Here is a 13432-nt window from a genome sequence, read left to right as displayed (position 1 = left end):
GCGTGTGTGTGTGTGTGTGTGTGTGTGTGTGTGGGTGTGTGTGTGTGTGTAGTGTGCGATGGGTGGGGCAGATCTGGGCTCCCGGGGAAGCCTGAGGAAAGAATACACTGGCTGAGATGCTGGAAGGCAAGTAGGAGCTGCAGGGGGTGGAGGTGGGGGACGGGAAGAGATCCTAAATCCCAAGTGAGGAGGAGGGAAGGCCCGGGATAATCAGGAATGGCTGGCAGGTACCTGAGAGCGGGGGTGATGTTCACAGACAGTCGCAAGGGGCAGGTGTGGGTTGAACGAGGCAATACTGGGAGACCCGCAGCTCTGTGCTGGGGCTGCTCCGCCTGTGACCTTCATTCTTAGGGCCTGAGGTTTGAAAAAGCCTAGTCCCCGACCTGGAGCCCACCTGGAGCAGCGCTACAGGGCGGCTGGGAGAGGCGGAGTGGGCACCCAGAGCCCGAGGCCCTCTCTCTCCAGCACCTCCCTGCAGCCTTTGCAGGCAGAGCGGCAGAGCAGGGGCCGGCTGTCCCCCCACTCCAGCCGCAGTTCCCGACGGCCCCGAGGAGGGGCCAGCAGTGCATGAGCCCAGAATCGGTAACCAAAAGACCAGAGTTCTTAGCTCAAGGCCTTGTGCACCCATTAATCCTGAGATGCCGGTCCTTTCACGTTTGAACAGCTGCAATCAGCGCTCCCTCCCAGCCAGCGTGTCAGAGTTCGCAGCATTTCTCCCGGTGCCACACAAAGTCAGGCCGAGTCTCTTCAAGCGGCGTCACTCACCGGTTTGGTGAAACAGTCTGGGGACCCGGGCTGTGGCCTCCTGCATGGAGCTGACTAAACGCAGGACGGCCAGAACCTGCCTGCGCTCTCAGAACTCCCTTCCGGAGAAGCCGCTGCCCTGACGACTTCGTGGACTCTGAACTTTCCTGGGAAAAGAACGTTTGTATCCTGTTCTTGTCAGCGGAGCTCACAGACTAATCTCAGCTGTAAATTTTCCCATCTTCGTTTGACAGAGGCTTTCAGATTCTAAAGAATCACCTGGCCAAAGAATTCCTAACAAAATCACTGGCTCACAGGCTCTTTGACTTTAAAAGTACATGTAGGACAAGAACCATGAAGCCCCGTTCATACAGGGACACCCGGCCGGCGTGGCTCAGTGGTTGAGCGTCAACCTACGAACCAGGAGGTCATGGTTCGATTCCCAGTCAGGGCACCTACCTGGGTTTCAGGCTTGATTCCCAGTGTGGGGTGTGCAGGAGGCAGCCGATCAATGATTCTCTCATCATTTATGTTTCTCTCTCTCTCTCCCTCTCCCTTCCTCTCTGAAATCAATAAAAATATTTTTTTTTAAAATGGGCACAGGACTTGACTAGACATCTCTCCAAAGAAGACACAGGAATGGCTGATAAGCTCATGAAAAGATGCTCAACATCACAATCACCAGGGAAATGCAAACCCAAACTGCAATGAGACACCACGCATACCCGCCAGGATGGCGGTCAAAAGTGAGTGCTCTGAGCACATGGAGACACTGCAACCCTCTGGCATTGCTGGCCGGGATGTCAAACGGTGCGGCTGCTACACAGGACAGCAGGTCCCCCAATAACGTCGTTTCATTCCTAACACTGATGCCATAGGAACTTATCTCGTTTGTATCAATTAGCCTATGGTACAATGGGTTTCATTATGCTTGCTTCGTTTAAAGTCGTAGAACCTATCTAAAGTGCGGACTTACTGAACAGTGGTTCCTCAACAGATGAACCATGTGACCCAGCAATTGCACTTCCGGCTGTGTAACCAAGAACGGAAAGCAGCGGCTCGAACAGATGTGTGTCCACCCAGGTTCAGAGCAGCATATTCACAACCAGAAGGTGGAAGCAACCCACGTGCCCACTGTGGATGAACAAAATGCGGTCCATCCATCCAGTGAAGTACTACTCAGCCTTAAAAAGGAAGGAAATTGACAGGTTACACCATAAGTGAACCTTGAGGGCATCAGGCTAAAGGAGGTGAGGCAGTCACTGAGAAGACACACACTGTAGCAATGGTTCTCGACCTTCCTAATGCCGCGACCCTTTATTACAGTTCCTCATGTTGTGGTGACCCCCAATTATAAAATTATTTTTGTTGCTACTTCGTAACTGTAATGTTGCTACTGTTATGAATCGTAATGTAAATATCTGATATGCAGGATGGTCTTAGGCGACCCACAGGTTGAGAACTGCTGCACTGTAGGATTCCACTATCGGAGGTCCCTAGAGGAGTCAGATTCCTAGGCAGAAAGTAGTATGGTGGCTGCCAGGGGCTGGGAGGAGTGGGCAGTTTTGCAAGATGAAAGTAATTCTGGGGATGGTTGGTAGCAATGATTGTACAACAATGTGCCACCGAACTGTATGTATAAAAATGATAAAGTTTGTTATGTAGGTTTTACACAATTAAAAATTAATTTTAAAAAATTACATGTGGGACCAGCTGGTGTGACTCAGTGGTTGAGCGACAGCCCAGGAACCAGGAGGTCGCTGGTTCGATTCCCGATCAGGACATGTTTCTGTCTTCTCTATCCCTCTCCCTTCCCCTCTCTCTAAAAAAACAAATAAATAAAATTTAAAAAATAAACAAAATTTTAAAAAATACAAAATTACATGGGGCAGTGACTTTGTTTCTTCAGGTCCCAGAATCAAGCGACAAACCAGGACCTGCTGTGAGACCTGCCACAGACACACAGTTTGGATCACGTAGGCGTTTGAACCTGACAGCCTCCGGAAGGAACCCGTGCTCTCCAGGTGGCCGAAGCCCCGGACTCCATCACCTCACCTGCCCGACTGGCTCCTGAAGGCACTTGAGGTTGGACCCGAGTGAAGGAAGAGAATCTGCAATGCCTGTTACTTTTCTAGTGGCCTCTGCTGCCCGGGCCTGGAGCTCTGCAAGGACCGAGCTGGGGGGAGTCAGGTAACAGGACACGGAGGACAGTAACGCTGTCCCACGAGTCCCCTCCACGTCCCAAACCCATGTTGTCAGCTGGGGCCCAAGTGGCCAGCTCTGGACAATAAACCATAAGCAGAAGTGGCCTGTGTGTTGTGGGGTTACTGGGCTGAAGCAACAGGCCATGTCCCCCAGGGTGGAGCCTTCACTGGCCTGGGTCCCCAAGAGACAATGTTAAAACCACAGGCCCCAAATGTCCCATGACGGAAAGGTCGTGCAAGCAAGTCAGCAAGAGATATAAGCCTTTTTGTTGAACCCCTGGGATCTGGGGGTTCGTTTGTTACTGCAACATAACCTTGCTTATTCTCACACACACACGGTGCATGATGGGAAGAGAGGGTTACCATGGAGACCGCAGCCCTAGATCCACACTAGATGCTGAGAAACCTCAGAAAAAGCACATGCTTTCTCCGGGCTTCGGTTCCCCATTTCTATCTAGAAAAACAGGAACTTCATATTGTTCGACCGAGGGAAGGAGACAGGTGCTGCTTACTAATCCAGGAGGGAGATCTGCGCTCTGCCAACCTCCCCGCCTGGCCCTCAGTTCCCCCATCTGATCTCCGGGGTCACCCATGGCTTCCAGGGCTGGACTCGAGAGGAGGAGGAGCCCCTCTATGAATGGACTCAGTGTCAGGAACCAAGAAGGAGTGAGCTCACTCACTCCCCTCTCGCTACTTCCGCTTCCTCTACAGCAGTGGTTCTCAACCTTCCTAATGCTGCGACCCTTAAATACAGTTCCTCATGTTGTGGTGACCCCCAATTTCATTGTTACAAATTGAACATAATTAAAGCATAGTGATTAATCACAAAAACAATATGTAATTATATATGTGTTTTCCGATGGTCTTAGGCAACCCCTGTGAAAGGGTTTCTCAACCTTCTGGCTCTTTAAATACAGTTCCTCATGTTGTGACCCAACCATAAAATTATTTTCGTTGCTAGGTCATAACTGTAATGTTGCTACTGTTATGAATCGTAATGTAAATATCTGATATGCAGGATGGTCTTAGGCGACCCCTGTGAGAGGGTCATTCGACTGCCAAAGGGGTCACAACCCACAGGTTGAGAACCGCTGCTCTACAGGGACAGCCTGAGACCCCAGCCCCTTGCGGAGATGGTTTTCAACACTGACCTTGACCTCAGCCTGTCTTGGGAGTCCTCACCCATCTAGAAGGCCTCTACCCAGAGCTGGGAGCTGCACGAGGCACTGGACCCACCCACTTAGCACAGACTGTCAGAGTGTCTCCCAAGTGAGGGAGGGCCGGCGGAGGCCAGGGCACTGCCTGGGCACTGAGGGCATCAGCAGGACAGACCCGACACACGTGGGAATCTGGAGGGGCAGACAGCACTGAGCTTTATTTCCAAACACGGCAGACAGAATGCCCTGACCTCCCACCCGTCACCCCTTCTGAGCCCAGGAAGGAGACAGGCCTGGGCCTACCCACCGGCCCCACCTAGGAGGGAGGGGCCTGAGTCCACCTCTAGCTGAGGCCGGGCAGGGCTCCCCTCTCACGGGCACCCCTGCCAGAGGGAAGAGGCTGGAGGCGATGGCAGGAGCACTGTCCTCCAAGTGGCCAGTCCTCAGGTCGTCCACCAGGGTGCGCGGGCGGGGCTGGGGCGCCTGGGGTTCTGACCAGATCGCGGTGGGGGATGGGACCCGCACTGACTGGGCCTGGATGGTGAATAAGGTGGTGTCAGAGGGGGCCACTGTGGCGGCAGGTCACCCCAGTTCCAGCCTCATCCCCTTTGGGATCTTAGAGTCGGACACCCAATCCCACCCCCAGGACTCTGCAGTCCCCAGGCCCACTCTAGGCACCTGCCCCTCCCAGGGTGCCCCAGACCATACCAGGTGGGAAGGGCCGGCCGACAGCGGCTGGTGCTGGGCCTCGGAGGTGACACAGGACCAGAGGTCCAGGCTCCGGGGGCCGGAGCTTTTCTCGGGTTTTGGGGGGAGAATGTCCCAGCCCAGCAGACAGTGCTGTGGAGAAAAAGAGGTCAAGGCCCTGACCTAGGGCAGGGCTCCCCCAAAGAGTCACGGTACCCCCTGGGGACGGAGGCTCCCCCAGGGCAGAGGCTGTGTCTACCCACTGGGCCTCCCTTTTCCTGACCCTGCTGACCCAGGCCCTGGCGCAGACCCGGAGGGCGGAGGGAAGGCTGCGGACACTGACGAGCACTTCCTGCTGGGCTCGGCCCCACGCCCGGACCGGTACTGATTCCCTCAACTGCCCCACCTCACCACACAAGCCTGAGGACAGTATGTTGTGCCCATTTTACAGATGTGCAAACTGACTTTCCTTGGCATCCCATCTCCTCCCCCCGGCCCAGCTACTGGGGTCCCCCACCCAGGAGACACGAAGGATGGGATGGAGGCACCATGCAAGCATAAGGCCTGGGGTTCCAATCCCAGCTCTTCCACCTGCTGACCTCGGTCAGTCACCGCCCCTCTGCCTCAGCGAGCTCATCTACAGCGCGGGGCGGCAGCAGAGCCTGTGCTCTCGGCTGCTGTGGGCTCCGTGAGAGGATCCTCCTCAGGACCGCGCACCCACACGGGGCCCATTTACACCAGCAGGTGGCAGACCCTTCTGGATGCGGGGCGAGGGTGGGGTGCCCCACACCCCCGAACAAGCAGAGCACAGGTGATGGAAGTGGCCTGGCCTGGGCTCCAGAGATCTGGGTGCTCATCCTCGAGCTCAGCCTCGCTGGGTGGCCTCGGCACAGTCCCTGCCCTCTCTGGGCTCCATCTGGGGACCTGGGCCAGCCCCACACCCATCCCCATCCAGACTCCCTGTGGCTGCTCACCCGGGGCAGGGCCAGCGTGTCGGAGGCGTCGAAGCTCTTCCGCCGGTGGATGCGGTAGCGGTGGGGTGGGTCCAGGATGGACTGTGGGATGCTCACCCTGGGGGGTGACAGGGTGGGGTGGGGGGGGACATTACCACAGAGGTTTCCTGGTTGCCGGGGGGTCACAGCCCCAGGCCCATCGTTCCTTCCCTCAAACCAGTGGGCTCCCGGCTCTGACTCCCTCCTCAGCTGCTGCTGCCCCCAAAGCTGCCCCCAGGTGCCCTGCCTGCTCCGGCCACTCACCGGACCTGCGCTGGGTCTGCCAGTGTCTTCGGGCCCCGCTGGTCCCGGGGTGTCCTGCACAGGCGGCAGGGGGTGCCAGGGTCCGAAGGCACCAGGAACAGACGCCGGTTGACACGGTAACAGTACACACCTGGAGGCCCAGCAGAAGCAGCAGTGCCTCAGCCCGGAAGCCTAATCCCGGGGCCCCTACTGCCCCCAACCACACAGGCCCGCCGACCCTTCCAACTGCCCTCCGCCACACTCACAGGCGTGTACACACGCGCACACACAGCATGCACAGACTTATGCTCACACAAAACATGGAGCACCACTTCCTCAAGCATGACACACATGTGCACACAACCGCACACTGGCCAGTACCTTCACATGTGGAAATGTCATGTGTGCAAACAAAGCATGGCTTTAGTCACATCTGTGGACACAGGCACGTGCCTATATTTGTAATCACACATACACACGGTGCACACAGAGTCATGTTCACATGAACATCCCTTACACACATATGTACAGTGTACGCTACACATGCAAATTCACAGCAGACTTATGTGTTCACATGACTGAGCCGGGAACCTCCCCCCACAGGCAACCCATGTGGAGAGAGGAGGGAGTGGGAGTGGGAGCACACAGGAAATGAGGCAGCTGGGAAGCAAATGAAGGCTGCGGGGGGAGCGGGGAGGCGGGTGACACAGGGCTGACCCTAATCCCCATGAGGCCGGGCCTCAGCTCCCTCACCTCCCACCCAGGGCCTGCTCCGCCCTGTCCAGACACCAGGCCTCCCCTCGCTGATCCCCAACACCCAGCCGCCTCCCCAGGCCCCCACGACCTCGGCTGGGCTCCAGGGCAGCCCGCGGGGCATACACTCACATTCGTGGTCTTCCTGGGCACCGTCGCTCTCCCGCCGGCCTGGGAACTGGGGTCTATGAGAGCGAGAGGGTGAACAGGCCAGCGACAGGGAGGGTCCCTGCGCTGCCTGCCCACCGCTGGCCTGCCCCTACTCACTCGGGCTCACTGTGAATACACTCCTCCTTGTGCGTTTCCCGGAACTCCTGCAGCTTCGAGAAGAAGGCCTCGGGCTTGCTGCTGATGGGCGAGCTGTTGTCCAGAGACCCTGAAGTGGGCAGAGCACGGGGAGCTGCTGTGCGGCCACTGGCCAAGGCTCAGAGGACGCTCAGTGCTGGCACCCGGTCCACCTGCTCTGTCCCCACCAGGCCTCATAGACCTGCAGGGACCCTCCACTCACTGTGCTTGTTGGTTTTGCCTGTGTCCATCCACCTGATGCATATCCAATTGTCTAAGCACACAGTACTTACAGAACCCCTGCAATGGGCCAGACACCGTTTAATGTGCCGGGGAAAGAGCAGTGAACTAGACCAAGCTCCTGCCTCACTTACTAATATGGTGGCAACAGACAAACTAGTCACCTAAGAGACATGCAATACAACACTGAGTGGTGACGTGTGCCAGGAAGTAGCGAGCAGAGCCGGGGAACCCAGCTTGATAGGGCAGGGGTGCCAGGGGAGGCCTCTCTGAGGAGGTGACACCTGAAAGCGGGGAGGGAGCCACGTGGCCATCTCAGGTAGAAGAGCAAGTGCAAAGGGCCTGGGGCGGAAGTGTATTTGAGGAACAGCCAGGAGGTGAAAGTGGCTAGAGGGGAGTAAGGGGTGAGAGTGGAGGAGATGAGGCTGGGAAGCCAGCAGGGGGCTTGGGGACAAGGAGTGGCATAATCAGATCGGCCATGTATTTTTTTACCCTCTGGCTGCTATAAGGTGGGAGACAGGGGCACCAGTTAGAAGTGACTATAGGCATCCTGGCGGAGAGAAGTAATCAGAGGCTAGAAATATGCTGAAGGCAGGGTACTAGGATGTGCCAATGGACTGGGAGAGGAATATGTGAAAAGGAGAGATGGAAATCAAGGTTGATCCCAAGGTTATGACCTGACTAGGTACTTAGAGTTGCCATTTGCAAAGACAGGAAAGACTGCAAGTGGGAAGAAAATCATCACCTTGATGTTGGACATGAAAGCAATCTAAGACACTGAATGTGCCATATAGAGAAGGCAGCCAGATACACAGTCTAGAATTCAGGGGGTGGGGTGGGGGGGAGATAAAAACAGGGGAGTCCAGGCAAGCACTCAAGCACCGCCTCCGTACCTGCCACTGTGCCGGGGACTGAAAGAAGGCGCTCCCCAAGGAGGGAGGGCTATTCAGACACACTAGGCAGCACTGGAGGGGGCGGGGGGGGGGGGGGGGGGGGGGGGGGGGGGGGCTCAGGCAGGTGAGTAGGCAAGCTGGGGCCTCCCCTCCCCCCACTCACAGGCAAGGTGTGTGCATGGGGCGGGCCACACCTGCAATCCAGTCATAGCCCAGGTAGGGTCTGAGGCGCCAGCTCCTCTCAGGCACTGGAGACTCCTTGTTGAAGGTCACTCTTAGCTGACAAGACAAAGACATCGGGTTAGACCAGCAGGCCCAGCACGAAGGAGGCCCCAGCTTGGGGGAAGCAAAGGGGTTACGTGGGCCCCAAGGCTCAGCTGAGGGCTCGGGAATTGAAAGATACAGTGTTTGGTCCCCGCCCCTTTCTATGTGTGACTTTGAGTAAGTGTGGCCTCAGCCTTGGTCTTGCCATCTATATAATGGGGTTCCTCGCCTTCTTCCCAAAGTGCTGTCTGAGAAACTAACAACCACCACTTACCCAGCACTTAGGCCAGTGATGGTGAACCTATGACACGCGTGTCAGAGGTGACACGCGAACTCATTTTTTTGGTTGATTTTTCTTTGTTAGATGGCATTTAAATATATAAAATAAATATCAAAAATATAAGTCTTTGTTTTACTATGGTTGCAAATATCAAAAAATTTCTATATGTGACACGGCACCAGAGTTAAGTTAGGGTTTTTCAAAATGCTGACACGCCGAGCTCAAAAGGTTCGCCATCACTGGCTTAGGCTGAGCGGGACACAACCTGCGGTATCTCCCGGACAGCCTCTCACCTTGCAAAGAAGGCTGCCCATGAGTGCATTTGTCAGACAGGGAAACTGAGGTGCCCCGCTCTCCCATGGTACCTTGGGCAGCTTTCTTGGTTGATCCTGGATGGGCCTCGGGGCCTGTGCCTCCAGCTCTGCTGATCGCTCTGAGTCACTCGAGTCTGAGGTGGCCAGCAACGGTGCCTCACAGGGCCTCGCTGGGCTCCGGGGCTCCCTGACAGGTGGGAGAGAGACCGCCCCCGAGCTGGCCCCGCCAAGAGAGGACATGTCGCAGGAGTCACCTTGGTTGGCATCCCGTGGAGAGGAGGTTCTCTGGGCCACTGAAGGCGTCTTTGGGGACAATGGCATCTCGGAGTCACAGCTGCTGCTGGAGTCCAGGCTTGACTAGAACAGAGAGGCCAGGTCACCCAGCCACCTCCCTAGCTGGCATGTACTAGGCAGAAAGGCCCGCGTTCCTGCTCCAGCCTCTGCTGTCCCAGTCCAGTCCCTTTCTTTGCTGGGCCTGTTTTCCCAACAGCCATACAATGGGCACGCTGCACAGGACAACCCTGGAGGCCTGGGTTCCGGCCTGAGAGTTATTAGCCCCCCACATCCTCTGGGAGTTCCCAAGGTGAACACCCACCTCTGAGGCTGCCTTGGCCACCAACCGCCGCATGGCATCCTGCCCAACCCACAGCTGCCTCAGAAGCTCCAGGTTGAGCTGCCGCAGCTGCGCCAGGTCCTTGGTCTCCACCATCCCAGGCATATCGTCTGGCTTCCCACAGCCGATGTCGGATGCCGCTGACTCCCGGCTGTAGAGTGCCTTCAGGGCTGAGTTCCAGACCCAGCTCTGCTACCTGCAGCCAAGACAGCATGACACGGGGCTGAGGAGGCTGCCCAGTGGAGGCAGAGGCCTGGGTTCAAATCCCTCCACTCTGGTACTCCCCAACTGTGCAGCCGCCGACAAATAATTTAACCTTCCTCTGCCTCCGTTTCTTAATCTGTCAAACGAGACGATAACAGTATCTACCTCATAAGGTTGTTGTAAGGATTAAATGAGGTCATGCATGTTACATCTTAGCACAGTTCCTGGCACACGGTAAGCATGCAATAAGTGTCTGTTACTATTCATCTGGTCAGAGTGCGTTTCTTTCCACGCGCAAAGAGAACAATCCCCCTTTAAAGACTTGAACTATGAACTTAGACCAGTTTGATTTATAGAAAGCAATTGGGGCAATTCTACAAATGTAAGGCATTATAACCTGTGAATCCAACACATACCAGGCTCCTGCAGGGACTCTTTCCTCTCTCCTGCTCATTCTTCCTGTTTCCTTTTCTTTTTACAGATGAAGAAACCAAAGTTCAGAGAAGTTAAGCAACTTGCCCCATATCACACAGCCAGTAAGTGGCAAAATCAGGATTTGAACCTCAATCTAGCTCCAGGATCCACGGTCACACCAGCCTTTCCCCAGCAGTGTGGAGAGGGGCCTGGAAAGCTGCCTCCCATTCCCAGCCTTTGCCACCACCACCCCCCGCCCACCCATCCAGGCTCAGGGATACACAGATGCCTCTGGAAGGAGTTTCTGCAGGCCAAGGGAAGGGGCTCCCCACTTCCCTCACATCCCCAAGGCCAGACTCCCCCCAACAGAAAGTCTCTCCCAATACACACTATCCCTTTTCAACCCTGGGTCCTGGGAGAGCACCTTCAGAAACCCTGCCCCACCCACACTCCTCCCCTGTGGACAGCCCACACCGGGTGGGGGCAGGGCCTCCTCAGCGCCCTAGAGCAGAGAGAAACGGGACTTACACTGGACACCCTACCCCTCACATATGCCCCGCAGGGAAGGGGGTACAGAGGGGATGCGATACCGAGGACTCTGTGGGGGAGTCTCCTATGCAAGCTCGGCAAACAGCCAGATCCGGGGACCGGAAGTCCCGGCGCCCGCCCTTATCTGGTCAGATTCCCCTCGGGATTAAAGAGAACAGCCTGGCCTAGCCGATTTGGCTCAACGGATAGAATATCGGCCTGCGGACTGACGGTCCCGGTTCGATTCCGGTCAAGGGCACATACCTCCATTGCAGGCTGGATCCCCAGGCCTGGTTGGGGTGCGTGGGAGAGGCAATCAATTGATGTGTCTCTCTCACATCCATGTTTCTCTCTCTGTCTCTCCCCCTCCCTTCCACTCTCTCAATAATAATAATAATAATAATAATAATAATAATAATTTACAAAAGAACAGCCTGCACTGCCCTCCTCCGGCTCCAGCCCCCTTTGAAAAGCTAAAAGCTAACAATAAAGACTTTTTTAAAAAATAAGGAATGTTTTTAAAAATTGGGGGGAAAAGAAAAGCTAAAAGCTGCGCAAATGCAACAGGAAGGCAACGTTCAAAAGAGAGACGGGTAGCAAAAGCACCAGAGCAGTGCGGGCGGACGCAGGGACGGGACCCGGGGAAAGGGAGACTCGGCCGACCTGAGCACTCACAGTAAAATTCATCTTTCCCATCGCGGCCCCGAACCCCGCGGGGCACACGCGGGGCCTCCAACCGAGCCTTTCCCCCGCCCCACCCCACCCCATCCCCGGCCTAGCTGCTCTGCACTCACTGCCCGGAAGCCACCGATCCGCGCCGCTGGACGCCGCCTGTGCCGGAAGAAGTTCCGCCCCGTCCACCCTACGTGACGCCAACGGGGGCGGGACCCACAAGGCCGCCCTGATTGGTCAGATGAGTGGCAGGGCCTGGGAACGTTACTCCGGGTTCAGAAGCAACAGTTTCAATATTTGGGCGGGACTAACAGCGTTGCTCAACAGCTGATTGGTCAACGGCCGAGGTCAATTTTTTCGGAATAGGGCGGGCTCCTGGAAGGCTGGCTCTGGGACTAACAGCGTTGCTCAACAGCTGATTGGTCAACGTCCGAGGTCTCGGAATAGGGCGGGCTCCTGGAAGGCTGGCTCCGATACTAGGCCACAAGCTGTGTCACGTTTGGCGCAGGCGGGTTCAGAGTCTGGCCCTGACGCTGCCCCTAAACAGTGGGATGCCGCTGTGGGGTTTTAACCTGGGCGAGCGTGGTTGGCGGCTGGCGAATCATTCTTTCATACTTTTTCTTTTTTTTTTAAATATTTTTTTATTGATTTCAGAGAGGAAGGGAGAGGGAGAGATAGAAACATCAATGATGAGAATCAATCATTGATCAGCTGCCTCTTGCACGCCCCCTACGGGGGATCGATCCCAGAACCGGGCGTGTGCCCTGACCGGTAATCAAACCGGGACCTCCTGGTGGATAAGCTCAACCACTGAGCCACCCCGGCCAGGCTTTTCATCCTTTCTTTAAAGCATTTATCGTTCTATGCAGTGGGAGTAAGGTTAGAATGAAGAGGCGGCCCTACTTGGAGGAGCAGGTTAAGAAGTGGATACAGTCTGTAAAATATAAGTAAATTTATATAGAGTGCCTACTATTCGCCAGGTATTTCCCCAGCCTCATAGATATGCTTTAAGGTGTGTGGGTTGTTGTTTTTTTTAATTTATTGACTTTTAGAGAGAGAGAGAGGAAGGGAAGGAGGAAGAGAGAAACGTTGATTTGTTGGTCTATTTATTTATGCACTCATTGATTGCTTCTTGTATGTGTCCTGAAGGGAGATTGAACCTGAAACCTCAGTGGGCTCAGGGACTCCTGGTATTGGCACTTGGCAGGTGGGATTGAGACCACCCCCCCCCCAACCTGGCCCCACCAGGAGAGGCCATATCGCAGGGGTTACCTTGGTTGGCATCTGGTGGGAAGGAGGTTCTCTGGGCATTTAGGACATCCACACAGACTTGGGCATGGCATGAAAGCTCCTGGCAGCATTATTCATAACTAGTAGCCCGGTGCACGAAATTCGTGCACATTAAAAGGGAATTAATTGCCCTAACCGGTTTGGCTCAGTGGATAGAGCATCGGCCTGCGGACTCAAGGGTCCCAGGTTCAATTCCGGTCAAGGGCATGTACCTTGGTTGCGGGCATATCCTCCAGCTCGCACCCGGCCCACCTCCAGCTCGCAGGCTCGCAGGCTCTCAGGCTCACTCGTGTGGTATCATTAAATACTCCCAGGGTTTGATTAAGTAATTAAGATCAGGAGGCTCTGGGAGCTGCCAGGTGCCCCCGCTCGAGGTTTTCGCAGAACCAGGTGGGCCAGAGCCTCTGCTCCTGCCCCGGGATGAATCTGCCAAACCTGGCCTCCTCGCAGGCCCCCCACATCCTAGTCCCCCGCTGCGGCTAGGCTGCTGTGGCTGCCATGACACAGGCACAGCGCCCGCCCTGCCTCAATCCCTGATGGCCATGACGCCGTTGCCCCATTTTTTTAAATTAAATCTTTATTGTTCAGATTATTATAGTTGTTCCTCTTTTTTCCCCCCATAGCTCCCCTCCACCCGGTTCCCATCCCACCCTCT

The 13432-nt window shown here is 55.6% G+C and overlaps 1 protein-coding gene across 6 annotated transcripts; it reads right to left on the bottom strand.

Annotated features, from left to right (window-relative positions):
• Positions 1 to 2583: 2583 nt before the first annotated feature.
• On the bottom strand, positions 2584 to 11669 carry MIIP (migration and invasion inhibitory protein). Of its 6 annotated transcripts, none has more exons than XM_014545505.1 (11): positions 11610 to 11669; positions 10290 to 10344; positions 9652 to 9865; positions 9108 to 9413; positions 8393 to 8477; positions 7048 to 7156; positions 6913 to 6965; positions 6049 to 6178; positions 5767 to 5863; positions 4814 to 4945; positions 2584 to 2920 (listed from the first exon to the last, which is right to left on the bottom strand). In XM_014545505.1, exons 3-11 carry the CDS (start codon positions 9772 to 9774, stop codon positions 2876 to 2878), a joined length of 1080 nt encoding a protein of 359 aa, XP_014400991.1. In that variant the 5' UTR covers positions 9775 to 9865; positions 10290 to 10344; positions 11610 to 11669; the 3' UTR covers positions 2584 to 2875. The 6 variants fall into 6 exon arrangements, with proteins under 6 accessions (XP_014400991.1, XP_005873511.1, XP_014400987.1 ...); XM_005873449.2 differs by lacking the exon at positions 2584 to 2920 and adding an exon at positions 4300 to 4639 and having other exon boundaries at positions 11610 to 11668; XM_014545501.1 differs by lacking the exons at positions 2584 to 2920; positions 11610 to 11669 and adding exons at positions 4300 to 4639; positions 11491 to 11579.
• Between the last annotated feature and the right edge of the window lie 1763 nt (positions 11670 to 13432).

Source organism: Myotis brandtii, unplaced genomic scaffold (assembly GCF_000412655.1).
Source record: "Myotis brandtii unplaced genomic scaffold, ASM41265v1 scaffold410, whole genome shotgun sequence".
In the NCBI taxonomy this organism is placed as follows: domain Eukaryota; kingdom Metazoa; phylum Chordata; class Mammalia; order Chiroptera; family Vespertilionidae; genus Myotis; species Myotis brandtii.
This window is presented reverse-complemented; position numbering and strand designations above follow the sequence as displayed.